The sequence below is a fragment of the Accipiter gentilis genome, chromosome 29 (genome assembly GCF_929443795.1).
Source record: "Accipiter gentilis chromosome 29, bAccGen1.1, whole genome shotgun sequence".
In the NCBI taxonomy this organism is placed as follows: Eukaryota; Metazoa; Chordata; class Aves; order Accipitriformes; family Accipitridae; genus Astur; species Astur gentilis.
Window position 1 is genome coordinate 6,497,347 of NC_064908.1, and position 27,276 is coordinate 6,524,622.

A 27,276-nucleotide genomic window follows, 5' to 3' on the forward strand; every position below is an offset into this window, starting at 1 on the left:
CCGGGGACACCCCAGCCCCTGCTCTGCCCTCGCAGGGCTTTTGGGGACACCCCACGGTCCCCAAACACCACGGGGACCCCCAGGACACAGTCAGGCCCCCTCCCCACCTTCTGCACTACTTGGCTTTTTTTTTTTTTTCTTTCCTTTTTTTTTAAAAAAAAGAAACAAAAAACAGCAATAGTAATTCTTATAAATATCCGCGGCCGGCAGCGGCCACCGTGGTGGCCCGGTGGTGGCCCGGTGGCCAGTCCTGTGCCGGGACTCCCCCGGCCGCGGCCGCCTCCTCTCCCGGGGGCTGGTTTAGCAGCAAGAGAACAGAACTGAGAGTCTTGAGGTATTTTCTGGAGGTTGGTTTTTTCCTTCTTCTTTTTGTTTCCTTTACGGGGTTCTGGGCTTTTTTTTTTTTTTCCCCCCCCCCCTTCGTCAGCTTTTCGGCATTTTCTGGTGGGGGCTTCCTCACGCCCATGGTGGAGGGACGTGGGGGGACACCTGTGCCCGGTGGGGGGGTGGCCCCGGTGGCCCCTCTGTTAATGGGCTTTGGACTGCAGGAGAGGAGATGCTGGGTCAGCCGTGGGGACTGACCCTGCGGACAGCGGGGTGGCAGAGACCCTGGGCCCACGGTGTCCCCAGAGGGAGCATCCCCTGCCATGGATGAGTGTGCCCCCAGAGGGTCCCCACCTCCTCCCCCACCCAGGGTTAGGATGTCCCCAGAGGGTCCCCACAGCATCCACCATCCACAACCAGGATGTCCCAGGAGCCAAGACCACAGTGTCCCCTACTTGGGGCCAGGAGGTACCCAGAGGGTCCCCATGGTGTCCCCTACCTGGGATGGGGGTGGCCCAGAAGGTCCCCACGGTGCCCTTCACCCAGAGCCATGGTGTCCCCAGAGGGTCCCCACTGCATCCACCACCCACGACCCAGAGACCCAAGACCACGGTGTCCCCTAGTGTCCCCTACTCAAGGCCCGGGGGGACCCAGAGGGTCCCCATGGTGTTCCTCACCTGCGGCACGGGTATCCCCAGAGGGTTCCCATGCCATCCCCCACCTGCAGCCGTGGTATCCCTGTGGTGTGTGTCCCCCCAGGACCAGGGTGTCCCTCCCTCGTGGGTGCACACAGGCAGCCCCAAGCCCTGGGAGAAGGTGGGTCCCACCTTGTCCCCTGTGGGTGCTGGTAGCCCTGGGCGGGCTCCTCATTTTGCTGCCTCACACCCTGCCACCGCTCTGCACGCCCAGGAGCACCCCAAACACCCACTCCCACCCCCCCATCTCAGCAGGGACCCCCCCAGCACAACCCCCACCCATCTCAGCCCTACCTTCAGGGCGCTCCGCTTCTCCTCGAAGCCCAGGGGGGTCCCCGGCTTCTTCCTGCGGACAGAGCCGCCCGAGTCGGGGGGGGCCGAGCCCGGGGGCGGCAGTGGGCCGGGCAGGGGGGGCGCAGGCTTGGGTTTGACAGGCCGGCAGTACGTGGCCGCGTTCTTGCGCTTCTTGACCTCGTCCTCGGAGATACAACGGGGGGGCGGCGGCGGTGGCAACCCCGGTCCATGCAGCGGCGAGCTTCGGAGGTCCACGGCGGCGGCACCGGGGGGGCCGCGGCAGTCCGGGGGGGCGAGCCGTTTCACCCGCGTTGCACCGTTGAGGACGGCGGTGGAGGAAGAAGCCGGGCAACCCGGAGGGGTGGGTTTCGTCTTGCCGGGGGGGGCCGAAACCTGGCAGCCGGCATTTTTGCTTTTGACCCCATCCCCCAAACAGGTCCGTTTATAGGGGGGGCCACCGGCGGCCAGAGGGGGCTTCCGTTTGCGGGTATCCGCATCCGTCCCGCCGACCGCTTCCCGGGCTCGGGAAGATTTGCTGGCCTTGGTGGAAGGCAACTTGCTGAAGGAGGGCGAGGGGATGTTGGCCGGCAGCGGGGAGGTGATGGACTGGCTGCCGCCCCCCCCGCACTCCGGCTGGCTGCAGGCGGCCGCCGCGTGGGGGGACCCCACCGTGTAGTTGAGGCTGGCGGGGACCCGGCCCTCCCGGGTGCCGGGGGGGGCCGCCGATGATGACGAGGTCCGTGTGGGGGGTGAGGGGGTCGAGGCGGCTGGGCCGCAGGGCGGGGTGGTAGGGCTGGGGGGGCCCGGGGGGGCATGGAGAGGTGGCTCGGCGGCCGGAGGGATCTTCCTGCGGGAGGGGAGGGGAAGGGTGAGATGGGGCCCCCCCAAATCCCTGCTCCCATCCCTGCCCCCCACCACATTCCCCAATTCAGGTGGGGAGGGTTGAGACAGAGCCCCCCCAAATCGCCACTCCCATCCCTGCCCCCCACCACATCCCCCCACTTTAGTTAGGGAGGGGCGAGATGGGACCCCCCCAAATCCATGCTCCCATCCCAGCCTCCCAACACCTCCCTCCCAATTTAGGTGGGGAGGGTTGAGACAGGGCCCCCCCAGATCCCTGCTCCCATCCCTGCCCCCTGCCACATCCTTCCCGATTCAGATGGGAGGGGTGAAATGGGACACCCCCCCCTCAGATCCCCGCTCTAATCCCTGACCCCTGCCATGTCCCCCCCAATTCAGGTGGGGAGATGCGAGATGGGACCCCTCTCAAATCCCTGCTCCCATCCTTGCCCCCCCCCCATTCAGGTACACCCCACTCCATGCCATGCTGGGACCCCAGGGAGGGCAAACCTGGCACCCAGCAGCACCCCCCAGCACCTACTGCCCCCCCCCTCACCTCCACATGTGGGAGCTGAGGTGCCGCTCCAGCATGGAGCCCAGCGCCGAGCAGAAGCGGTCGAGCCGCCGGTTGAAGACGTAACAGCCCGGGCTGACCAGGCGGCTCCCAAAGGTGCAGAACTGGGGCGGGGGACACACACACACACACACATGACACAGTAAGCACGGACCCCCCCCAAGCCCCCCCCCCCCCCCCGAGCATCCCATGCGGCACGGGGCCGGCAGCGGGATACAGGTGGGTGGTCTGATGGCAGGGCTGGGTGGTCCCCAACCCACCCCAGGGTCCCCTCACTCACCGCCTGGGGTCGTGGCGGGCGCGTGGGGGGGCGGGGGGGCTCCTCGCCCCCCTCCTCCTCGCTCTCCTCGCTTGACACCCGGCTGCCCGCCTTGGGCAGGGGGAAAGGGAACACCCCCGTGCCCCCTTCCGCAGAGGCAGCCGGTGTGTCCTCAGGGTCGCTGTCGGAGGAAAGCCGGGCCCTGCACCACGGGGGGGGGGTGGGGGTGGTGAGAGATTTTTTGGGGTGCCCGATATGGGGGGTGTCATCAACCCCCACCACCCGGATGCCAGGGTCCTCACCTGGGGAGCGGGCAGTGGGAGTGGGGTGGCTTGGCTCGGCAGGGAGAGGTGCTGGGGGGGCCGGCGGGGGGCTGTGGCAGTGAGGAGGGGTCCTGCTGGGAGGGGGGCAGCGGTTCCTTCCCGGGGGGGCTCCTCTCCTTCGGGGACTCGCCCTTGCGGGAGCTGGCCTTCAGCTCGGCCACCAGCACGTCAAAGTCCTTGGCCCGACCCTGCACCTCGCGGCGTTGGTGAACCGAGTGGATCTGTGCCGGGTGACAGTGGGGAGAGGGTCAGGGGGGTAAGAAAATACCTGCTGGGACCCCCCCCAAAAACCCCTGGGCAGGATGATGGTGTCCTCCCCACCACCACCCCGGCATCCCGCTACCTTGCAGGTCAGCAAGCGGGTGCAGATCTTCTTGGTGTCGGGGTTGAGCACGCCACACTGCCTGTTCAGGTCGCACTCCTTGCCTGCGGGCAGAGGAAGGCAGCGGGATGCCGGGGGGGGCCGGGGGCCCGAGCTGTATTGGGGGGGGGAACAAGTGCTTTGCCCCCCCCGCCCCGACGTCCGACCCCGGTTGAGTTTTCCACCAGTGTGGATGGCAGGATGAGAGTGGCGGCAGCGACAGGGGGGCACAGCCTCACCACGACCGCTGCTGGCTGGCCATGGTGCGGGGGCTCTGCGGGGGTCACCCCAACCTACCCCAGCCAGGGCTCGAGATGGAGACCCCCCCGTCCTCGGAGCAAGAGGCCACAGCATCCCCGCTCTGAGCAGGGAGGCGGGGGTGAACAAAAGTCCCGAGAGTCATCCTCTGTGGGGCGAGGGGGCCACCGTCTCCTGGCCCCCCCCCCCCTTTTTGCGCCCTCCCCAGGGCGAGCCCCCCCTTTCACCCCCAGCCTGGGTTCTGCTAATGACATCGCTCACTGTTGCCCAAGAGTGCCCACGAGCACCGTGGCATCTGTCCGACTCCCATATCTGGGGGGGGGTTCAAGGGGGGGGGTTGAACCCTGGCTCACGCTCTTGCCGCACGCCGCCACCGCCGTTCCTCCGGGCCAGCTGGCACCGCGGGCAGAGACCCTAAACCTGCCGGGTGAATGGAGCTGGGGTCAGGGCACGGCTCCTCCAGATTCAGGAGGAGAGGTGGGAGATGCCCCCTCGGTACCTACCCCGCTGCCAGACCCAGCCACCGAAATAACGGGACCGGGATGTCGCGCCGGGATCCGGTGCCGTGCGGCACCGACCTGCCGCCCCCACCCCGTCGCCGGCAAGGAAAGGGGGACTCACGCGCCAGCTTCTTGTGGGACCTGGGGGGCGGCTTGGAGGCGCCCGCATCCTTCTCCCCCGGGGCAGGCGCGCTCTCCGGTTTGCACCCGGGGCCATCGGCGGGCATTGCCGAATCCCCCCCGACCCCGGCCGACACCGGGGGCTCTTTCAGCACCGCGGCGGTGGCGGGTTTCCCCAGGGGTTCCTTGGAGTTGGTGGGTACAGCTTTGGGGGGCACCTTGATCCCGTGCCCATCCGGTTTGGGGATGCTGGGGATCTTCTCCAGGTTGACCACGGGCACGAACAAGCTGGGGAGAGAATTTGGTGGGGGGGTGTCAGAGCGGCCCTGCGGCAGAGAAGAAGCCAAGGTCCCTGTCCTGGCACTCACCAGAGGTTGTTGTCCTTGTCCGGCCGCTCGGGCAGGGGCTGGACTCGCCCACGGGCACCTGGGGGCTTCTCCCGCAGCACCTTGGCTGCACTGGGGGTCCCGCCGGCTGCCGGCTGCCCGTTGATGGCGACGTGGCACTTGGCGGCAGCAGTGGCGCGGGCATACAGCTTGCTGAGGGGGCCGTGGCGGCGTTCTGCCGGGACAGGGTGGGATGGGGTGGTGGGGGAAAAGCCTGGCGTTAGCCCACGCTGAGGGTCCCACCACTGTGAGCCCCCCAACCCTGGGCTGTGCCAGCACAGCTGCCTTCCCCTGTCCCTCCCGATACTGGAGGGGATGTTGTGGTGGGAGGATAGCCATGCCCGGAGCCCCCCACCACCCCGGCTCACCGCAGTGCTTCTGGAAGGCCTGGGGCTTCACCACTTGGCTGCAGTGGTTGCAAACCACCAGGTAAAACTCGTCATGCGCTGGGCAGTGGCCAAAGATGTTCATGTCTGCAGGGCAAGAGTTCGGTGAGCAGCGCAGCATGGCTCTTACCGGGTCTCGGTGCCGTGGGAAGCATCACAGCCTGAGGGTCCCGGCTGGAAGGCAAGCGCAGCCACAAAACACCAGGTTTTCTCCCCAAAGGAGGGAGCTTACCTTCCTTAATCAGGGTCATGGCGTCCAGTTTCTTGCTGCTGCTCTTCCCACTCTCCTCCAGCTCCGACCCTGATCCTGCCAGAGACAAAACCTCATCAGCAGCGGCCGGCACGAGGACAGTCCCGGCTTCCCCTGGCTACATCCAGCATCAGGTGCAGGTGCCAAGTCCTCGCCACCGGCAGCGCCGCCGCTCCCGGCCATCAAACGCTGCCAGCGCTCCCTGAACAATTAAACCAGCTAAAATTAGACGAGAGGGACGGATCCATCCTGGGATCAGGGTTGGCCCCGTGGCGTGCCATCGCCTCTAAGGTCCCCATCCCGCCACCCTGTGCCAGACCCTGCCAATAGCCCACCGCCAGTGGGGTGCAGGCGCTCCTGGGGACATCCCACAGCTGGGATGTGACCGGTGTCAGCCCCCACTACCCAGGGGACACCCCGGGGACACCCTTGGGGACACCCCGGCCCCCATCCAACCATGGCCCTGCAGCCGGCATCCTCACTGGCCATGCCTGGCAGGTGTCCCAGCCCCAGCTGGCTGCATCAGGCTCTGCTGCAGGGGGAACAGTGTTCACCAGGCCAGCGGTGACGGTGTCCTGGCCAGCTGTGCGATACTGGGTGCCCAGTGCCGTCCAGCAGTGCTATACTGGGCACCCAGTGCTGTCCAGCTGTGCCATACTGGGTGCCCAGTCCATCCCCAGTCCTATCAGGCCATGCCATACCAGGTGCCCAGTCCTGTCCAGCCATGCCATACTGGATGCCCAGTCCCATCCAGCCATGCCATACTGGATATGCAGTCCTGTCTGGCCGTGCCATACTGGGCACCCAGTCCCATCTGGCCGTGCCGTACTGGGTGCCCAGCTATGCACAGCCATGCCAGGAGTGCCCATGCCCCATCCAATCGTGCCGAGAGCCCACGCTGTGTCCGCCAGCTGGCTGGTCCCATCTCAGCCGTGACATGGGGCACCAGTAGGGCAGTGCCCACACTGGCGTACCTGGTCCGGGCACGCAGAGTCCACTGGGGCAGTGCCCAGCTCCCCAGTACAGGGCACCTGGTTCCCAGTGCGCAGCGCCCAGTTCCCAGCGTAGGGTATCCCAGTGCCCAGCATGTGATGCCCAGTTCCCTGCCTGGGGCACCTGGTGCTCACCGCCTGGTTCCCGGTGGCTGGTCTGGGACAGCCGGTGCCCTCTGCCCGGTCCGGGCTAACGGCAGCAACTGGTTCCCAGTCTGGGCTACCCAGTGCCCGCCGCACCCGGGGGTATCTGGCACCCAGGATGAGGCACCCGGTAACTGGCTCCCAGTAACGGGCACAGGGCTCCCAGTGACCAGACTGGGATGCCCGGTGCAGGGTACCCGGTTGTCGGCGCCCGGTGCGGAGCTCCCGCTTCCCGCTGCCGGGTTCCCGGTGCAGGATGCCCAATTCCCGGTACCGGGTGCCCGTTGCGGGGCGCCCGCTCTCCGCCTACCGCACGGCGGCGCTAGGACCGGGGTGGCGGGAGGGGGGGGGGAGGGGGGGAGGGCGGCGGGCGCGGCTCCGTTCGCGGCAACCCCCCCAGCCCCCCCGCCCGCCGCCGCCGCCGCCGCCCCTCACCCGGCTCGGCCGGCGGCCCGGCCCGCTCCACCCAGGCGCTCCAGCTCTGTCCCGCGAACTCGTCGAGGCTGGGCAGCCGCCGCTCCGCCGCCGCCGCCGCCATCGCCGCCGCCGCGCGCCCACGCGCCGCCATCGCCGCCGCCGCCGCCGCCGCCGCGGGAGCGCGCCCCCCCCGCCGCCACCGCCGCCGCCGCCGCCGCCGCCGCCCCCGCCCCGCGCACCCCCGCGCATGCGCCGCGCGCCCCCGCCCGCCCCGCGGCACCACGGGCGGTGTAGTCCCGCCGCCCGCCCCGGCCCGCTCCGCCCCGCCCGGGGGCTGCCCCGCACCGGCGCCGTCCCGGGACAACCGCTGCTGTGGACGGGCTGGGGGGCCCCTACACCGCTATACCGGGCGGGGGACCCGCGGTGATTCCCGCACGGGGCTGGGCACCCGGGGCGACGTATAGTCCCTCTGGGGACCGGGGAGGACATATAGTCCCTGTAGGGGGCTGGGGACCCGGGGCGATCCCTGTAGGGGACTGGGGACCCGGGGGGGACATATAGTCCCTATAGGGGACTGGGGACCGGGGGGCTATCCCTATAGGGGCTGGGCACTGGGGGGCGAGATATAGTCCCTATAGGGGACTGGGGACCCCGGGGACGACACATAGTCCCTATAGGGGACTGGGGACCGGGGGGGACATATAGTCCCTATAGGGGACTGGGGATCCTGGGTGATCCCTACACGAGGCTGGGGACCCGGGGTGATCCCTATGCGGGGATGGGGACCCGGGGGTGACATATAGTCCCTATAGGGGACTGGGGACCGGGGGGTTATCCCTATAGGGGCTGGGCACTCAGGGGCGATACATAGTCCCTATAGGGGGCTGGGGACCCGGGGTTATCCCTATATGGGGCTGGGCACTCAGGGGCGGTACATAGTCCCTATAGGGGGCTGGGGACCCGGGGTTATCCCTATATGGGGCTGGGCACCCGGGGGTGACATATAGTCCCTAAAGGGGACTGGGGACCCTGGCTATCCCTATAGGGGACTGGGATCCTGGGCGTGACATATAGTCCCTATAGGGGACTGGGGACCTGGAGTTATCACTACACATGACTGCACAGCCAGAGAAGATACATATCCACTATGTGGGGCTGGGGACCCAGGGGCTCTATATATGCCCTATACAGGGCTGGGAACCTGGGGTTATTCCTGTACAGGGCTAGACAGCCAGGGGTTACATATACCCCTTATATGGGGCTGGACAGCCACGGGTTATATCCACCCCCTATACAGAGCTGGGGAACCAGGGGTTACCCCTATACAAAACTGGACTCTCAGGGGTTACCGATAACCCCTATATGGGGCTGAACAGCCAGGGGTGACATATAGCCCCTATACAGAGCTGCGGACTCAGGCGTTGTATTTACCCCCTATACAGGACTGGGGACCTGAGGTTATCCCTATATATGGCTGGACGGCCAAGGGTGACATATGCTGCCTATACAGGGCTGGGAACCTGGGGGTTAGATATACCACCTATACAGGGCTGGGGATGCTGAGGTTATCCCTATATGGCGCTGGACGCCTGGGGGTTACGTATACCCCTGACATAGGGCTGGACTGGCAGGGGTTATATATAGACCCTATACCTCAGCAGGTATTTAGTTATACAGGTGTTAGTTACTCCCTGTATAGAGCTGGATACCCAGGATTATATACAGCCCCTATATAGAGCTGGGCACCCAGGGCTTATATATCCCCTTTGGACATCGGGGGTTATCTGTACCCTTATAGTGAGCACGACACCAGGAGTTACCCCTATGCAGAGCAGGATGCCTGGGGGTTATATATAGCCCCTGTACAGAGCTGGCCCCTGGGACTTATATATATTCCTATAGAGAGCTGGACACCCAGGTGTTATGTATACCCTTATACAGAGCAAGACATCCAGGAGTTGTATATATACCCTTACATGGAGCAGGTCATCCAGGTGTTGTATATACCCCCTATATAAAGCTCCTTATACAGAGCAAGACATCCAGGAGTTGTATATAGCCCCAATATAGAGCAGGTCATCCAGGTGTTGTATATACCCCCTATATAAAGCTCCTTATACAGAGCAAGACATCCAGGAGTTGTATATAGCCCCAATATAGAGCAGGTCATCCAGGTGTTGTATATACCCCCTATATAAAGCTCCTTATACAGAGCAAGACATCCAGGAGTTGTATATATACCCTTACATGGAGCAGGTCATCCAGGTGTTGTATATACCCCCTATATAAAGCTCCTTATACAGAGCAAGACATCCAGGAGTTGTATATAGCCCCAATATAGAGCCAGACACCAGGGGTTATATGCACCCCTATATAGAGCTGGTACTCAGGACTTTTATACGCCCCCTATACAGACGTGGACACCCCGGGGTTACACATACAGCCCCCCCATACAGAACGGGACACCCAGGCTTACGCAGACCCCTATATACAGCCAGGCAGCGGCGGTTAATGCCCCCTACCCAGGTTTACGCATCCCCCCCCATAGCATCTGTAGCCCCCGCGGCTCCAACGCCGGGGCCAGCGACACCCCGTCCCCGGGCTGGCGGCCGGCGCGAGGTCCCGGGGGACAGGTGGGACCCCCGGGGTGGCTACTGCTTGTCGATGGCACCCTGCTCGGCGGCGCTGTCGTGGGGCGCAGCCTGCGCCTGCCACGACGTCTCCTTCAGCACGAACCAGCAGTTCCCGGCCCACAGCAGAAAGTTGATGAAGCCAAAGAGCTGGGGGGAGAGGAGAGAGCCCCGGGCGGGGGGCACCCGTGGGTGAGCCCCGGCCCCCGGTGCCCCACGCGCCCCGTGCGACCCCTGCGCCTCGTGCAATGCTTGCAACCCGTGCACCCGATGCACCCCACGCGCCCTGTTGCACCCCGTGCACCTTATGCACCCCATGTGCCCCGTGCACCCCATGCAACCCATGCACCTCATGCAACATGTACAACCTGTGCAACCTGTGCACCCAATGCACCCCATGAGCCCCATGCACCTTCATGCAACCCGTGCACCCCGTGCACCTCATGCAACACGTGCAACCCATGCAACCTGTGTACCCAATGCACCCCATGTGCCCCATGCACCTCATGCAACCCACACACCTTGTGTGCCCCATGCATCTCATGCAACCCATGAGCCCCATGCATCCCCCATACACCTCATACACCTTGTGCACTCCATGCACCCCAACCACCCATGCCAGGGGCTGCATCACCACCGCCGACCCTGGCATGGGGGTCCCCTGTGACTGGAGGGGGTGTCTCATGGGGTTGCAGGATGGGTGCCATGTCCTGTGGGACCAACCCAGAGTTAGCACCATGGCCATGGAGCACACGTGTGCATGTTTCCACTGCCCCCTCCCAGCTGAGCTCAGGAATCCAGCATGCGTGTGCATGCACGAGGGCTTGCAGGTGTGACTGTAAGTGGGTGCGTGCCCATGTGTGTGCATGCATGTACATGCCTGTGTGCATGGTGTGTTCACGTGTGTGTGTGCATTTTCACGCGAACATGCGTGTGCATGGGTGCCCATTCATGTGCATGGGCTTGGCAAGCATGTACAGGCATCCACATGTGTGTGTGTGTGCACGTGTGTGTATACGTGCACGTGCATGTGCCCCTGCAAGGGCTGGGGGCTGCTTAGCTCTGCTTGAAGCACCATAAATCTCTCCCCCAAGCAAATAAATACATATACGTGCCCATGTGTGCATGCCTGTATATAGGCCCACGTGTGAATACGTGCATGCATGCGTGCCTATACCCCGTGTGCATCGGTGTGCACTGGTGCCCGGCTCTCACCACGGAGATGTTGGCCAGCCCCATGGCCGGCGTGGTGCCGGCGTTGCAGACCACCTCCTGGCCCTGGCAGACCGCCATGGCGGCGATGAGGCTGGCGGGCCGCGTGGCCGCCTTCACGTCGGTGAGCCCCTTGCCCCACGCCGCTGCCGCCACCAGCCAGAAGAAGGCGAAGCAGACGGTGACACAGAAATCCTGCCGGGATGGGGCCACTGGGCTCAGCACCAACCCCAGCACAGAGTGGTGCAGGATCTGTCCCCCCGCTTAGGGATGTAGCCGCCTTACCGCAAAGGGGAGCTTCTTATTTTCGCCGTAGAGGGAATGAAAGCGCAGGTAAAGCACCAGAGCCGCCATGGCGTAGAGGAAGGAGAAGACCCCCAGGGTCACAAAAAATTCAGCAGGAGCAGAGAAATCACCGATGAGGTGCAGGGTGCGGGTTTCCGACTCGCCCTCACAGTCTGGCATGTCGAAGGGGACCTGGTATAACCTGGGAGAATGGGAGGGGGATGTCGGGTGACCGGGGAATGGAGGGGATGATGGGGATGGCTCTGCCAGCCCAAAATAACTGCGCTGGGTTGGTCCCCCAGGGATGGAAGGAACAGACCAGCTGCTGGGTCGGAATCTGGACCCTTTGCCGCAGTCCAGTGCCCCGGCATGGGGCAGGTGGCTGAAAGAAGGGCTTAAAACTACGGCTCACGCATGGCTGGCCCGGCTCCATCCTTGTCTTTCCTGATCGATGAGGATTCCCCCCATAGCCGGGGGATGCCCCACAGTGCCGGGGGTGCAGAGGGTCCCCAGCTGGACACGGCGCTTCCCTGCCCACAGGGACCGTGACTGCGGTCCCATGGGGGTCCCAGCAGTGGGGATGGGGTTTAACCCCACCCGACCTAGCACCCCATGTTCCCCCTGGCTCACTGTGGAGCCATGTTGGGTGCCTGGGTGGGTTCCAGGGGGGTGTCCAGGCTCGGTGCCACCTCACCTGAAGGGGTACCCGAACTGGACGGAAATGGCACTCATCTCTTTGGTTTCACCGCCGCATTTCACCGTCACCCCAGTCTCGCCGCTGAAAGAGCCGCAGGCCCCGAAGGCAAAGATGGCGAAGAGCTACGGGAGAGGAGCAGCGCGTCGGGGGGCAAGGGGAAGGGGGGGGGGAGCTTGAGACCCTGGGGACCCCCCCACCCTGGGGTGGGATGCACCCAAGCGGGGGTTTGCACCCCCCAGCGCTGAGTCACGGCGGTCGCGGTGGTGCAGGGCGAGCTGCCATCCCGCAGCTGTCGGCCTTGTGCGCCAGCACCGGGGCTGCTGCCGGCACCAGCATTTGCGTCTGGGGATGAAACGGGGCAGCGGCAGCGACAGGGGGGCAATGCTCCAGGGGGGGCAGCAAGGCCAACCCCCCCACCCCGCCCTTAATTTTAGGCATGGTGCTGGGCGACGGAGCAGGTTTCCAGCAAGCCGGAAGCATCCCCGTTGTGGAACCCCGGGGGTCACCCTGCCGCCATCGGTCCCCCTCCCTGGGGAGCCGCCGCTGCCATTTCCCGGCCCTCGGCGCCGAGCTGCTCTTGTCTCCGACCGAGGGTGCCGGGAAAACGTTGTTCCCAAATAGTTTTCTGGCAACTCATCCCAGCTGAGCTCACGGCTTCCCGCGTCCAGCCGGGTGAAGGGGGGAAGCCGAGCGGCCAGGCCTGACGCTGTGGGGATGGGCAGGCCCACGTGCGGCACCAAGGGTCAAAGCAGGAGCATTGGCAGCCGCCCCAAGGATTTTCCTCACCCATTTGGCTTTGGGGTGTCTGCACGCAGGGCCTGATCCTGCACGGTGAACCCACTGGCAGGGGGTGCCCAGCGCCTGCCCGGGTGGGATTATCCAAAGCAGAGAGATGGGATGGGGGGAAAAGCCCCCTCGACCTGGCTCCTCCGGGCAGGAGATGCCCAAACAAGTCTGGCCTTGTGCCCTGGGGCCAAGCCCCCCACCCCGTGCCTCAGTTTCCCAGCGCTGGCACCTGGGTGTGGGGCCGGCTGGGAGCCCCCCGGCCACGGCGAGGCCGTGCTGCAGAAATGCCGCCCTGAAATACAATCCCGGAGCTGTTCATGGCACAGCCCGGACGGGGACGGGGACGGGGCTGCGGGCGCTTGGCTCCCCCCCATCCCCAGGGTCCCCCCTCGTGGGGCCCACTGACCTCCAGCCCCTCTTCCCCACCCACCCACCCGCCCGGTGCCCGCTGAGCCCGTAGGAATGACGGGGACTCGGCACCCCGATGTCACCGTCCCTTCCGGCATGGCCGGGCAAAGCCACCTGCTCAAGGTCACCGGGGGGGCCATGTGGCCTGAACCCAGGCGGCCCCGCACCCCACCTCCCCGGAGCCCCCCCAGGATGGGGTCCCCACATCTAGGGCTGCCAGGGTGGGGGAGGCTCTGGAGGGGCAGGGAGGTCTCCAGAGTTCCCTCATCCTGGAGGGGGGTGGCGCTTTAAGAAAGCAGTGGGGCACCCTAAATCTGGGGGTGGGGGGAAAGGGCTGGGCAGGGGTCCCAGGGGACCAGCACCCAGGGGTGCTGGGGAAGGGGCTGTGCCCGGGGGGGGGCGGGGGTGGAGGGGTCCTGGTGCCGGTGCTGGGATCGGGCCCGGGATGCGGGGGGACGGACACTGAGGGGGGACTCACCCATTCCAGCACCTTGATGAAGCCCAGGGGTTCCTGGAGGCGGCCCCAGCGCATCCCACCCAGGACGCGGTCCTGCGGGGAGAGAGCAGCGGGAGCCGGGGCACCGGGGCGGCACCAGGGGCTGCTCCGGGGCACCGGGGGGACTGCACCGGGGGATTGGGGGGGCTACACCGGGGGCTGCTCCGAGGGACAGGGGGGGCTACACCGGGGGACCGGAGAGCTCCAAAGGGAGTTGGCCCGGGCAGGGGGCTGCAGCGGGACACCGGACTGCTGCACCAGAACAGCGGCGGGACGGTGGGAGGCTGCACCGGGGGTCGCACCGGGACACCGGGGCCGGGGTGCGCTGCACCGGGAGTTGCACGGGAGAACGGGGGGCTGCACCGGGGGTTGCATGGGGACACCGGGAGCTGCACCGGGGGTTACACCGGGAGTTGCCCCGGGCCACCGAGGCGCCGCATCGGGAGACTGCCCCGGGCACCTGGGAGTGAGGGGGGGGGGGGGGTTGCACCGGAGCCCTACCTGGAGCCGGGGCCCTTTGTCGCCGGCCGCGGGGGCGGCGGGCTCCGACATGGCCGGGCCGGGGGCGGTCGGTGCTGCCTCCGCCGCCCGCTGGGACCGCTCCGCTGTCAGAGCCGCCACCGGGAACCCCACAGCCCCCGGGGCTGGCAGCACCGCCCCGCCCCCTGCAAGGCCCCCCGGTCCGCCCCCGGACACCCCCGGGACAGCCCCCAGCCCCGGTCCGCCCCCGGTCCCTCCGCCCAGCGCGGACCCAGCCCACAGCGGGATGGGCAGCCCCTCCACCACCACCCGGGGGGGGTGTCCGTGCGTCCGTCCCTGGGCTCGTCCGACCCCCACTGGGTCCCCCTGGGGTCCTCAGCCCTGCAACGGGACGGGGAGCCCCGGGGCCGTGCCGGCGTCCAGCTCCCGGTGCGGTGCCGACAGCCCCGTTACCGGCCCCCATCGGGGGGAGCTGGACGCCGGCACGGCCCCGGAGGACCCTGGGGCATCCCGGTGTCTCTGCCCCGGCACCCCCTCCCCGGTAACCCCGGCCCGGTAGCCCCGGCGTGCCCGCCCGCCCCGCCCCTCTAGAACTCAGACCCCGCCCCCTTTGCCTTGTTCCCCGCCCCCTCCAGCTCCTCCCCTTTCCTCTCCGCCGAGCCCGCCCTCCCCGTTTTTTCATTGGCTAAACTGCGGGAAGTGCGGTCCAATGGAAAAGCGGCGCGGGGGGAAGTAGAGCGAAGGGGGCGGGGAGGCGCCTGCGCGTTGCCGGCCCGTTGGCAGGAAGCGGCGGAGAAGAGCCCGGTGAGGGTAGAGCGGCGTTCCCGCCTCCGCCGCCTGTTCTCCCCCCTTCCCCGCCACCGCCGCCATGTTCCTCACACGCTCCGAGTACGACCGGTAAGTACACGCCCGCCCCCCGCCAGCCCTCTCCCGCGCCTTCCCCGCCGCCCGCGGCCTGTGGCTGAGTCACGGGCCTGCGGCCGGTCACCACCTTCCCCATCCCGGTAGGCCCTGGCCGGTGCTTCTCGCCTGCAGCTGCTGTAGGGCCGCTCTGAGGAGCTGGTGGGGAGGCCACAGCCCCTCTGGGCTCTGCTCAAGGACTTCTGCTCGTCCCCCTGCCTGCTCCGCCAAGGCCCGTGGGGGTTCCGCCCTGCTGGGCACTTGTACAGCCGTCCGGTTCGTGGCTGTCCCCTCCCTGCCTCGGGCTCTTCCCTCTATTTTTGTTTTCTTTGGGCTTTGGAGAACCCGGTTCTGTTAAATGCAGGGGAAGGGAGAGTACGTCCCCTGTGACCGGGGGCTTCCAGTGTTGGAAGGCCCCCGGTTTGGGGGGAGGCTGCCTGCGGGGGGGTGGGATGTTTCATGAGGCTGTAGCTTATCTTGCTAAACGCCTCCTGAAATCATATGGTTTTTAAGAAATGGAGGGTTTTGCATGTGGATGGAGTCCCCGGGCACAGAGCTTCTCTCGGGAGGGCAGAGTCATCTCCTGCTTTGTGCGGTGGGATGGGAGGAGCAGTGGAAGTCAGGCTGGGCTGGTGTGTGGGGAGGGTGGGAACATGATGTGATGGGATATCCAGGGATATTCACACTGGTAAAATAAAATCCTGCTGTCTCCTGGTTCTGAGAGAAGGTGTGCTGTTTGGAGTTGAAAGGCAGCATGCTTCCAGCATCTACAGTGTCAAGTGTGCCATCAAAACAAACCTCCTCCTCACCTGTAACTAGACCTGCTGGTGTTCCTTTTGTTCTCTTTCTCCGTAAGCATCCTGAATCCAGACCTTGCGAGCATCTGTGGCAAGGGTGATGAGCTCCAGCGAAGCCATGACGTTGTTCCAGCTGCCCCTAGCGTCACTCTTCCCACCATCGCTCTTGAATAAGGAACTGTGTTCCTTGTCGGCCTTCAGTTTCCTGCCCTTTACACCATTTCTGATGTTGTTCTTGCAGGGGTGTGAACACTTTTTCTCCAGAGGGAAGGCTGTTCCAAGTGGAGTATGCCATCGAGGCCATAAAGGTATTGTCAGCTCCATCTGGTTGCCAAACTGATGTTAAGGGCTCTTTCGAACTGAAATCCTGGGTTTGGTCAGAAATAAAACAGGCAGGTTCTACTCATTTGAGCTCTGGCCTCACTCTGCAGCGAGGCAGGGTTTGGCCAGCTCCCAGGGCAGTACACAACACCGAGTGGGAGCTGGTGCCTTTCCCTGTAGGCGCCACTCCTGCGTGCGACTGCTCTGGCAACTCTTTGCCAGCCTTTCACCTACAGTTTGTGGTAGGAGAGCTGCGTGGCAGTGTTCGATTCCTTCCGTCCAGCCAAAGCTCCTGCCACTCTGCTCTTTTATGGGTCATGAAGAATCAAAAGCCATCGATTTCCCCAAATGCAGGGTAATGTTCCCATCCGTTTCCCATACTGACCAATTTACCCCCAAACCAAACACAATCTGAGGATGCTAATCCCCACATCAAACCTACTAAAAGCTACTGTTGAAGCAAGAGGTCCTGTCCTGAATGCCTGTACACCGTGACTCTACCTGCAGATGTTCATGCTGCTGGTGTGTTGTGCACTTCATGTCCATAAACGCTGGTCTAAGAGTGGAGGAGCGCTCCACTTTCTGTTTGCCTGAGCTAATGCAGTGTTCCCTTCAGGTCCATGGGCTTTATAAAGATGGAGTCCCTTAAACCCTAAAGTGGCAACTTTTCTTTTGCTAGGTGAACTTTCATTTTCTTAGCTGGTTGCTGTTGCAGCTTGGAGTGGGTCACCGTTTGCTAAGGTGAATTTTAAAACCTGAAGGTAAAGGTTGTTAGGAGCAAACTAACCTACCTCTGTAGAGCTGAATGGCCTTTCTGGGGCATCAAGTGTTCTTAATTGATAGATGTTCTTGTTTCTGAGAATGTGGGTGTTGATTGGGAGTAAATTTAAACTTGGGTCAAGTGATGAAGTGAAGAAGGTCTGAGCAGGCCTGTGTTTGGACTGGGGAAAAGGAGGGTGCTGGCTTTATCTTCCCCATACTGCTTTAGCTCATTGAAGCACAACTTAAATGAGGAAGCAAAAAGTAATAATGTTTATTAAGGCATTGGAAAGTAAAAACTCTCAGAAGGATGTCAGTTGCCATGCTGACTTTATAATGATGAATACATCTACTAGAGTAGCAATCATACAGAAGCCTCTGGCTTCTCCTTTTTTTCCAGATCAGCCCGTAAGCTTACCAACAAAATTGCTGCAGCTCAGGTGGCTGCTGCAACAAGTTACATGTGGTGCCTGTGCATTAGGAGTGTAGGAGGAGTTTTTTATTTGTGTGCTGTAGCTTCATTAACAAAAATACATCTGAAGTGACATCAGGTGTCCCTTCTTCCCTTGGGGTTTGTGCGCAGCTGTGGCAGGCTGTGTGCTTAAAGGATGGGAGCATTGGGCAAAGTCTAAAACCATGAGTGCCTGCAACAGGGAGAGTCCTCTCTGTCAGGCCTGTGGTTATAGGTGTAGCTACCTGGGGAAGCTTGCTGCTAAAATTATACCTTGTAGCCTGACTTGGATATTTGGTGTCAGCATCTCCACACCGCAGCTGGTATAGTTATTCTGGTAAATTCACCAGTGTGGAAAAGCTGCAAGTGCTGGGAGCAAGGGTAGGGGCTGGTGGGAGCCCTTGAGATCTGACACTGCCCCCCCTCAGCTGTGCTCATGGCCATGGTGACACTGTGGGGTCTTGCAAGACTAGGGTAAAACTTGCTGCGATTTTGGCTGTGGGTGATTAACTGCTGCCTGGAAAATGGTACGTGCGCAAAATGCTCTCATTCTCATTGTAAATTTTGTGGATACGAGGACACTTGGGAGAAAAAGAGCTAATGGAAAGAAATGCCCAAGCCAGAAGTACAGATGCAGTCAGAATTAAGGCCATTATGTGAAATCCTCTCTCACTTTAAAATTTAATTTCTGTCTTGCAAAGGAAGATTCGCAAGGCTTTTTAAATTCGTAAGGCTTTAAGCTGTAAAAATTGATGTTGCTTGGGGAAGAGATTAATGGCTTGCAGCAGCCCTGCTGGGTTCTGATGAACTAGTCAGCTGGGAAGTAGCATGCCTTTAACCTTTCCAGTTTCCTCGTTCAAGTAGTAACATTTAAAATTTGGTGCGCAAAGCCATGGAGTCTTGCAAGTGTGTTGCTGTGTTGGTGATGCGATTGTCTCCAGAACAAAATGCCTACAAATAATACATGACAAAATTAGCATTGCACCACTTATATTTATGCAAGCTGTCATGGCTAGACCCTGTGCCGGCTGCGGTGGTGGTAACTGTGCAGTGGTTTTCAGCTTGGTTCCACGGCCATCGGGATCCAGACCTCAGAGGGCGTCTGCCTGGCCGTGGAGAAGAGGATCACCTCCCCGCTCATGGAACCCAGCAGCATTGAGAAGATTGTAGAAATCGATTCCCACATAGGTAAGGAGAAAGAAGTGAGCTTTGGATGCCCCTCTGGTAGAGCCCTAGGAGCATCCCTCAAGTTTTGGAGATTAGAGAGAGAGAGATTAAAAATAAGACTCTGTCCCCTGGGAGTGTCAGAAGCGGTGTTTCAGGGCTAGCATTCCCTTCAGGCAGCTCTGCTGAGCTGAGTGGGACCGCTCATCCCTCTCAGTGAACACCAGGTCCTGGTCACTGGTTTTCCAGGCTCCAGGCCAGCAGGACATAGTTACAGGAGCAGGAAGAGGCAGCTGAAGCACCCCCCCCGTCTCAATGACCTCCCTCATGAAATCTCATCCCAAATTTAGATCTGGGAGGGCAGGGAATTACTGCAAAAGGCTTGACTCGAGGCCAGTTTCTCCTGGAGCACTAATGTTAGCCTGTACCCCTGCTTGCAGCAGCCTCCTGCATCATGAGGGGGCCCACAACGGGCTCATTACCAAATATGTCGCCTTGAAAAGCAGGAGACCTCCAAAATACCCATGTTGGTGATGACACGGGTGATGGAAGTTGCTCTTCAAGAGTCTAATTTCCTCCTGTGTGCTTGCGATACAGCCTCTCTCTTCCTGGAGCAGGATTTGTGCTGGAATCTCCTGCTGCATCCCCCCCAGCTATGGGTCAGCCAGCCCTCCCTGCAGTGGCAGGGATGAATGAGTTCCCCTTCCAAGCAGGTTGTGTTTCTGTCAGTTAGCTTCTCTTGTAAGGCCTCATATGTGGCTCCTTTAACCTGTTCAGGTTTGTGATGGGTGGGAGGTATGACTGGGAGAACTTGGTTATGTACCTGCCCTTCAGCTGAGTGTCCATCTTTCCTCTTAAGCAAATCTGTTTCGATCCCGTCCTCCTTCCTTTCCAGCATGCTGCGGTGCAGTGCTGCTGTGTGCTCCCATGCAGGGACCTGCTCCAGCCTGCAGCCTTTTGTATGTCACCATGGGTTTAAGTCTGGGGGAAGAGTGCATTACAAATAATTGGTGAAATGACCTGTGGTTTCCCTCTCTGATTCCAGGGTGTGCCATGAGTGGCTTAATAGCTGATGCAAAGACTTTAATTGATAAAGCAAGAGTGGAGACTCAGGTAAGACTTGACATTTATCTTAAAACAATAGTACTAGTCTCAGGGGTGTCTCAGAAGTCTCTGGCATGGGAAGATTGTTACAGCAAAGGAGCTGGTGTGGAGTGGGAGGCTTGCGAGGAGCGTAGCTTCCTTCCTGTGTTGGGCTTTTGCAGAACAAACAGGTGGAGTCTTGTGTGTGGTTTTTTTCCTCTTTGGTATTGCACATTTGCTGGGAATCTTATGGCAGGTTCTCCAGTGGTCTCAGTGCTGGCAGATGCGCTCTAGTGAATGTGTGGGGCTGTGTGTCTGACTTTGTTTTGACAAAAGACTGGTTATGTTGGTTATATTTTTGACCCTTTAAATTTACTCGGTGCCTCAGGTACTTGGAGGTTCCAGGTACAAATCTCTGTGCTGTAGTAAAGACTTTTCCTGTGAGGTTTTCCTGCATATCAGCACTCTTCCAACCTCTGGAGAACTGGATAACCCCATCGCTCCAGAAACAGATACTGGGATAAAGTGCTTCATCCTTGCATTTTGCCTGTTGGCATCTATATTGGGTTTGTGTGGCAAGGTTTTGGTAGTGGAGTGGCTACAGGGGTGGCTTCTGTGAGAAGCTGCTAGAAGCTTCCCCCATGTCTGACAGAGCCAATGCCAGCCGGCTCCAAGTTGGACCCGCTGCTGGCCAAGGCCGAGCCCATCAGCAATGGTGGTAGAGCCTCTAATGTATTTAGGAAGGGGAAAAAAAAAGTTGCTGCAGCACAGAAACTGCAGCCGGAGAGAGGAGTGAGAACATGTAAGAGAAACAATCCAAGGCCTAGCTATCCCAAGGTTTCTGGAGGATCCCTGCATAAGCTTCCCAGCTTGTTCTGCACTTCCCGCTTTCTTCCTGGCGCTTCCCTCTTGTGGCTGAACAGGCTGTGCCCTAGTGCCAGCAGCCTGCCTGGAGGGGCTGGAGGGAAGTAGACTTTGTGGCTATGCAGGGCATCGCTCCAGCCTGCCGCATGAACGATCTGGGATTGTTGTGGTTTTGGGAACAAGGTGATAAATTGAATTTTTTTTTTCTGCAGAATCACTGGTTCACCTACAATGAAACCATGACAGTGGAGAGCGTGACACAGGCTGTGTCCAACCTGGCGCTGCAGTTTGGGGAGGAGGACGCAGACCCAGGAGCAATGGTGCGGAGCTGGGGCGGTGCTGTTGACTCCCCTCTGACTTTGTCCTTGGCTTTGCCTAACCTGTTGGCTCTTTTCTGTTGCAGTCTCGTCCATTTGGTGTTGCGCTGCTTTTTGGAGGAGTTGATGAGAAGGGACCCCAGCTGTAAGTTCGTCTCTCTTAATCCAGGCCAAGTCTGGGAAGAGACAAAACCTCTACTGAAACTTCCCAGGACACTTTAATGACTTGATTCTGGGATTTTACTTAAGCCAAACACTTGGGCTTTATCCTATTATGTACCTGATGTGTTTGTTAATGCTTTTAAACCCTTCCTTTCAAAGCACGGGTTGCAGCAGCCTGAGCACTGGCTGCTTGTTTGGGGTTGAAGAGAATGCCATGTCTTCACTGAATCCTTGCTTTTTTAATGTGGTTTCCTGGGCAGGAGGGAGGTGTTAAAGCTCTCCTCGTCCCAAGTTTATTCTTACCTTTCCCTAAAGGACTAGCAGAGCCACTGGTAACATAATATGTGGAGCCTGCTGTAACATTCCTTGGGGAGGTGGTGGAGTGCTTGTAACCTGAACTCGTGTGCTTCAAACACTCAGCCTCTGCTGGAGGTGGGAATGGCTCAGCAGAGCCAGCCCAATAAGGTCTCCTTATTGGAGAAGTGAAAACTTGCTGGTTTTTTTTAAAAAAAAAAAAAAGAGGGAGGGGGGGAATAAAAAGGAAAATGATACTGCTCTGAGTATGGAGGGCAGTGTCAGGAGTGTATAGCTCTCCTTCTAGCTTATCAGCCCACTATGGGTCTGCAGGTGACTCTGGCGCTCCTCAAACCTTGGTTGTCTCGTCTGCATGCCAGGAGGAGAGACCTGCTGCTGTAGTAATCGCAGCAGTCCCCTGAGGAGGCTGGACGCAGTGAGGGGCTGCCACGAGCTGTGCCCCGAATCGGCAGACAAGCTGCTGCTCCTGAGGAGCCCTTGTTCTTCCTCAGCTCTGAGCCATGCAGAGATCTCTGGGGAGTGCTGTGGGTCTGGTGGGAAAGCCCTTGGGGTGCCACAGCCGTTCACTCTCACCCATATTCCTGCAGGTTTCACATGGACCCATCGGGGACATTTGTTCAGTGCGATGCCAGGGCAATCGGCTCTGCCTCGGAAGGTGCGCAGAGCTCTCTGCAAGAGGTTTACCATAAGGTAAAAGGCTGGATTGGGTTTGACATCTTGCAAGTTACAGCGGTACCTCACAACCTACAAGGATCCACTAGTTTCCTTCCCGATGAACGATTCATAAGTCTCTTCTTGTGCTGTAGAGGAGCTGTGTGAGCTTGTCAGGGTGGGACTTGGTCCTTGGCAGTTGATCCCGTGATTAGATGTCAGTGCTGAGCTGCTGGATGAGGATCTCTACGACAACAAGTACTACTACCAGCAGCTTTCCTCTAGGTTGCAGCTGGAACAGGAGACTGGTGTCTGAGATGCCGTCTCTGCCTCTAGCGGGTGATAATTAAGACCATGTCAGGAAGTACTCTATAAATAAAAGAACTGCTATATGAATGCTGCTGGTCAGCATCAGGTCTCAGTATGGGTGCAGCCTGAGCATAAGGAATTAAAGGAAGCCACTTTTTTTTCACCAGATCTGTTAAGGTAGTGAAGTTAATGGTTTTCGTGCTGCAAGTAATGGTGCTATTTGATATTATATAAAAAACTTTCTTCCCTCCATGAGGAGGGAGCTGCCTGTTTTGTGTGGTGAGAAACCAAACACTGTAATGAAAAGCACAATTGATGGTGTTGAATGCTGTAAAGACTTCCAGCCTAAGACTCAATAACCTAATCTGTTCACTAGCAGAATTGTCCCAGAATTGTCCAGATTCTGGGCTCCATGGCTTGTTAACCATCTTCCAAGTGCAAAGTTACTGCAAACACAGCTATCGTCACTCTTCGAATGTTGCATGGCCCTCTAGTTCTAGTTCCCTCTTGTGCAGGGATTTACATATTTAAAGCATGAAGGCTTCTACCAAGAGGGAGTGTGGCTTTTTGGAGCTCCCACTGGATCTTATTGGGGGGAACTGCTTGACAGACATTAACTGGTGAAGAGAAATGGACTCGTGTCCCAATCCTGACAGTAAGGTTTATGTGCCCAGATTAACAGTTCTTAAGCTTTGTAAAAAGTTATACAGAAGCAGAAAGTCGCCATCCTTGCAATTGTCACTGTCCTGCCTGAACAGTGCGCTTTGATCTCTTGTTGATGCTGTAGATAACTTGATAAGCTTTTAAATTTGCTGCCAGTGACAGCTTAAAGGATTTGAGAAGAGCAGGAGGGAGAGCAGCATGCTTCCGCAGTCAAAGGGGCAACATACAAGTACGTGCTTGACTATCAACAATGCAATTAATGACTGATTTGTTTTACAGTCAATGACACTGAAAGAGGCAATCAAATCTTCCCTCGTCATCCTGAAACAAGTTATGGAGGAGAAACTGAATGCAACCAACATTGAGGTAACTGCGACTCTGTTAGCAGTGTGTGATTGTGGCTTGTGGCACTTGGTGTGGAACAGAAGTCTTCACAGCCTGTAGTCTTTGCTTCCTCAGTGCAAATCCTGCTGGCTATGCAGCGCATGTCTCAGTAGTGTCTTGCATTTTAAACATCCAGGTGAGAAAGCTGCCTGCTTGCTTTCTGGAGAGAAGGGTTGCTTCTGCTTCTAGAGCAAGGAATGAGTTGGTGGAGCAGTTCAGGACTTCCCAAGCCAATGGCTGGCTGGCTGCAGATGTTCTTGCTCTTTCAGGCTGCCCGTTGTAGCATGTCCTGTGTGGCGCATTGGAAAGGTTGGAGCTTTCTTTTGACTTCTATAGGTGTGTAGCCTGGCCCGTTTGCCTGGCTAATCCATGAGTGCTGGCAGAAGTGATTCCCGTCGGGCTCCCTGGATGTGGGCTGGAGCCCCTGCTGACCTTACACAGGCCGAGTCAGCCAGCAGCAACCTGTCGTGCCAGCCAGATCACTTTTTCTTCCCCTGGGTTTAGCCATTCTTTTTTTCCCTGGTACTTGTAATATTAGAAGGAATGAAAATTATACAGCTTCTGGACTTGCTATATTCAGTCTTGGGTTGGTGCCAAAAATCTGTTGGACAGGAGGACCAAAGAGGTAAAGCCTGGTGAAGCCTCCAGGAACGAATGTGCTCCTCTAACCTTCGGCTTTTGCCCACAAGCGGTCAGGCTTGCAGAGCTCAGCTTGATCCGAGCATGCAGTGCTCTCGATCTCCACAAACGTAGTGGTACCTGTCCCCTTAAACCCTGCTCGTTAGACTTGTAATGTTCCTTTTTAGGTAGCAAAGGTAAAAACCCTTCCAATTTGTTAGTGATAATGGATAAATGATGAGCAAGGCTGGCGTATAGAGTTTGCTTCTATTTCTGGCGGGTTATGAGACGCTAGACCTTTTCAAATCATGTCATTCTGACTCCAGAGCTGCTTTTCTCCTGCCGTTCTCCCATTCCTTTCCTCTAAGTGCTGGGAATCTGTTTCCCATACAGCCTAAAATTGTGCACCGCCTTTTTTTTTTTTTTTTTTTATAAATACTGCTGCTGGGGACCCTTCCTGACATGATTAACCAGCTTCCTTTGGGGGAAAGGGCCAACAGCATGCCAAAAACTTAGACGGTCTGTCCAGAAATGATGCCAGCTGGCTAAAATCTGCTTCCCCAGATGCCCTCCCAACCCGCATTAATTAGTTCTCTCTTGATCAGCTTCGGGTCTCTTCTGGAAGATCTGCAGTACAGTGTGAAGAAATTGAGGCAGAGGAGCGTGTACAGTATCCTTATGTCATGTCCCCGTTTAACAGGGCTTAACTGTGCTTGGCAAAACTCTGAACGTGTTGAGGAATCATATCAGGGTTAAGTATGAGAAGAATGTGCTGAGGATTAAAAGGTCTCTATTGACTCAAGTCACCCTTCTGGCTGAAAATCTTCTACCTGAAGTGGCTGCTTTGCTTTCTAGCCTTGTAGAAGTATGTGGTGCTCTGGTTTATTTACTCTAGCCACTTCCCTTTCTTGTGTGGGATTTTCCATCTAGCAACAAAGAGAAGGGACAAAGTGTGGTCATGGAAGAGTTAAATCTGTTGGCAGTGAAGGTCGGGAGCCTTAAACAATTGTTGTGCTTTAAAATTAATTACTTCCCTGTGAAGCCTGTAAGGGAATAGTTGAGTTAAGCTTTTGTGTGTAGGGAGAAGGTGAGGCACAGGTTCGAGCAGAATAGTTGGTGTCTCTGAATCCTTGTTTTGGGTTTCAGGGGGTATATATGTGAGTTGTCGTGTCTGTTTGGGTCTAGTGTCAGGCCAGTGCCCATACAGGTGATTTGAGGTGCCTAAAGTGACATCTGCAAGTGTGTTTGACTGGTTTGAGAGTGCCAGCTGAAACGTGGGCTGTCAGGTGCTCTCAGGCTGAGTGTTCAGGACATTTCTCCTTAAAAAAGCCTTATGGCTACCCTCCCTCTACCCCAAAAGAGTGTCCTACCATCTTGTGCTGTTTTATGGGAGACCTTGCAAGCAGAGAAGCCTAGGAAGAGCTCTGGGACCCTCTGCAGCTTTCCTTCAGCTTACTGCAGCCAAACACTTTGATCCCTTAAGAGTAAAGAGGCACTCCTGATGCCAGGGGGTGCCTGTGAGTGAGATCTGGAGCATCCCGGCTAGCTCCTGTGGTTTTCTGGCTTGCTTGCTCATGGCAGCTATCTGTATCTTGGGCTCTCATACCATGAGCTAGGTGCGAATGAAAGTCCCGCTTGCATTCCTCTTCCAGTCTTGTCATTCTTCAAGTATCTCTTGTTCTGGTGTTCGCTCTGTGAAATATCTCGGCTGTCTGCCCTGGATGCTGCCTCCCTCTGCTCCTGGCAAAGGGGCAGGGTGGAGTATGTTGTACCCCAGCTTTGTCCCTTGGGCTTTGTCTTGGAAGAGATCTCTTTGGCCTGCTTGTACAGGGCCCAGGCAGCTGCGAGGTGCAGTGTGACTTGCTTATTGTTGGTGTTTGGTGACCAAAATGCAGGTTTGCTTCTGCCTCAGTTTCCCAGAGCTAACCCCTCAGTCCCCTTTTGAGTGTTTTGCTATCTTGGGTCTTATAAGGCATGTAATGGGCCAGCATTTGTATGCTTGGTTGGCTACTGGAGGAGAAGAGGCACTCCTGCTGAGGGCCACACTGAACTGCAGCAAGAACCACCCCTCTCTGAGGAGTGTTTGATGAAGGACTTGTATTAACGGGGTCTTTTTCCCCAGCAAGGAGAAGCAGAGCCTGCCTGTTCCCAATAGACGCTCCCTGCTGCTGCTACTATGAGGAGACTGAGTCAATTAAAAGCTATTTCTGTGGCAGGCAGCTATTTTAGGGAATCAAAGAGCATGTTACGGGGTGGAATGATCTTGCTGGGCTGGCAGATCAGGCAGCCGAGAAGGAACAGCTGCTCTGTCTGCTGCGGCTGCTCTCTGTTCCCTGCCCCATGCTGTCACTTCACATATGCAGGCACGCTTAACCCCTTGCTCCTTCTCTTTCAGCTTGCCACAGTGGAGCCCGGGATGAAGTTCCACATGTACACAAAAGAGGAGCTTGAAGAGGTCATCAAGGATATTTGAAAAGCGGAGAGACTCCCTCAAAGGCTTATTCCCCTCCGATCAAAGCGAACTGACTCTCGGTTCCTTCTAGTACCTGTGATTTTATTTTCCAGCAGCATCTGTAATTGCTCTTCTTAGAAGGCTCTTGAGGTTTTTTTACAGTTTCTGTACATAACTGCTCTCTACAATAAGAGGAAATGAGAATAAATCATTTTGTTACTCTATCCTGGGTTCCTCACCGCAGAGGTCTGAGGCGGGGGACCATTTAGAGCTAAAATCAGGGGTGGATGAGGGCAACATCTGCTGCTGAAATAAATCGGTGCAGGGCAAAGCAGCGCCTGCCAGGTTTGCGGCGCATGCTGTGGTCCTTGCTGGCTGTGGCAGTAGCAAGTCTCCCTCTCGTGGAGAGCGTGGTGATATCACATCAGGAGATCTATGTATAATTACACATGAGTTTTGAAAAACATTAGATTTTTAGATCTGCCCTTGCCTGTTTGGTGCATTCTCCCTGTCCTCCTCCAGTGGTTTTTGTCCATAAGGGCTTATGTGGAGCTCTGACTCCTTCCCAGGGAAGAAATTCATAACCAGGCTTGGGATTTGTTTCCTTCCAGTGGAGCTTGGAAACACCTGTAACAACTGCAGTAGTGCAGAGCCAGCCAAGTGGGAATAGGCCTGGGGTTAATGGGACAGCCCCTTACCTGTTAAACTGTGCAGGTACCACTTCATTTTGAGAGTAATCTCACTTTGATCAGCAAACTTCCTCTCATCCACTTCACAGGGCTTGTTGCTTTTGTTTTTTGTTCTCCAGCAGATGCCTCTATCCTTCTCAAAATAGCATCTGAGAATTGCAGATCAGTCTGATAAGGGAATAAGCTGAGATTAGCAAAGTATTTTCCTACAAAATCATGCCTGCGTGGTCAGTGCAGCTTCAGGGGCTGGAAAGCCAGCT

General features: G+C 58.6%; 3 protein-coding genes across 4 annotated transcripts; 1 reads left to right on the plus strand and 2 right to left on the minus strand.

Moving 5' to 3' along the window:
* Positions 1-150: 150 nt before the first annotated feature.
* Positions 151-7,274, minus strand: ATXN7L2 (ataxin 7 like 2). Its single transcript, XM_049833070.1, has 11 exons — positions 7,142-7,274; positions 5,553-5,627; positions 5,303-5,407; positions 4,917-5,109; positions 4,550-4,836; positions 3,653-3,735; positions 3,289-3,530; positions 3,008-3,188; positions 2,710-2,831; positions 1,314-2,160; positions 151-542 (listed from the first exon to the last, which is right to left on the minus strand). Exons 1-11 carry the CDS (start codon positions 7,272-7,274, stop codon positions 528-530), a joined length of 2,283 nt encoding a protein of 760 aa, XP_049689027.1. The 3' UTR covers positions 151-527.
* A 2,026-nt stretch (positions 7,275-9,300) lies between these two features.
* Positions 9,301-14,331, minus strand: SYPL2 (synaptophysin like 2). 2 transcript variants are annotated; one of them, XM_049832180.1, is made up of 7 exons: positions 14,139-14,331; positions 13,620-13,691; positions 11,945-12,069; positions 11,251-11,452; positions 10,969-11,160; positions 10,340-10,463; positions 9,301-9,903 (listed from the first exon to the last, which is right to left on the minus strand). In XM_049832180.1, the coding sequence occupies exons 1-7, from the start codon at positions 14,187-14,189 to the stop codon at positions 9,632-9,634; spliced, it is 1,038 nt and encodes a 345-aa protein (XP_049688137.1). In that variant the 5' UTR covers positions 14,190-14,331; the 3' UTR covers positions 9,301-9,631. The 2 variants fall into 2 exon arrangements, with proteins under 2 accessions (XP_049688137.1, XP_049688138.1); XM_049832181.1 differs by lacking the exon at positions 10,340-10,463 and having other exon boundaries at positions 9,655-9,903.
* A 540-nt stretch (positions 14,332-14,871) lies between these two features.
* On the plus strand, positions 14,872-26,551 carry PSMA5 (proteasome 20S subunit alpha 5). The gene is made up of 9 exons (XM_049832832.1): positions 14,872-15,014; positions 16,056-16,122; positions 18,407-18,533; positions 19,555-19,622; positions 20,669-20,776; positions 20,860-20,918; positions 21,838-21,940; positions 23,153-23,239; positions 26,271-26,551. The coding sequence occupies exons 1-9, from the start codon at positions 14,986-14,988 to the stop codon at positions 26,346-26,348; spliced, it is 726 nt and encodes a 241-aa protein (XP_049688789.1). The 5' UTR covers positions 14,872-14,985; the 3' UTR covers positions 26,349-26,551.
* The last annotated feature ends 725 nt before the right edge of the window (positions 26,552-27,276 follow it).

Coding starts and splice junctions, on each gene's coding strand:
- PSMA5 (XM_049832832.1), top strand. CDS start 14,986: ATGTTCCTCACACGCTCCGAGTACGACCG. Junction 18,534..19,554: donor AGAAATCGATTCCCACATAG/GTAAGGAGAAAG, acceptor CTCTGATTCCAG/GGTGTGCCATGAGTGGCTTA. Junction 20,919..21,837: donor GATGAGAAGGGACCCCAGCT/GTAAGTTCGTCT, acceptor ATATTCCTGCAG/GTTTCACATGGACCCATCGG.
- ATXN7L2 (XM_049833070.1), bottom strand. CDS start 7,274: ATGGCGGCGCGTGGGCGCGCGGCGGCGGCGATGGCGGCGGCGGCGGCG. Junction 3,189..3,288: donor TCCCACTGCCCGCTCCCCAG/GTGAGGACCCTG, acceptor CCCGTGGTGCAG/GGCCCGGCTTTCCTCCGACA. Junction 2,832..3,007: donor GCCCGCCACGACCCCAGGCG/GTGAGTGAGGGG, acceptor CCCCCGCCCCAG/TTCTGCACCTTTGGGAGCCG.
- SYPL2 (XM_049832180.1), bottom strand. CDS start 14,189: ATGTCGGAGCCCGCCGCCCCCGCGGCCGGCGACAAAGGGCCCCGGCTC. Junction 11,161..11,250: donor ATAAGAAGCTCCCCTTTGCG/GTAAGGCGGCTA, acceptor CCATCCCGGCAG/GATTTCTGTGTCACCGTCTG. Junction 10,464..10,968: donor GGCTGGCCAACATCTCCGTG/GTGAGAGCCGGG, acceptor TTGGTCCCACAG/GACATGGCACCCATCCTGCA.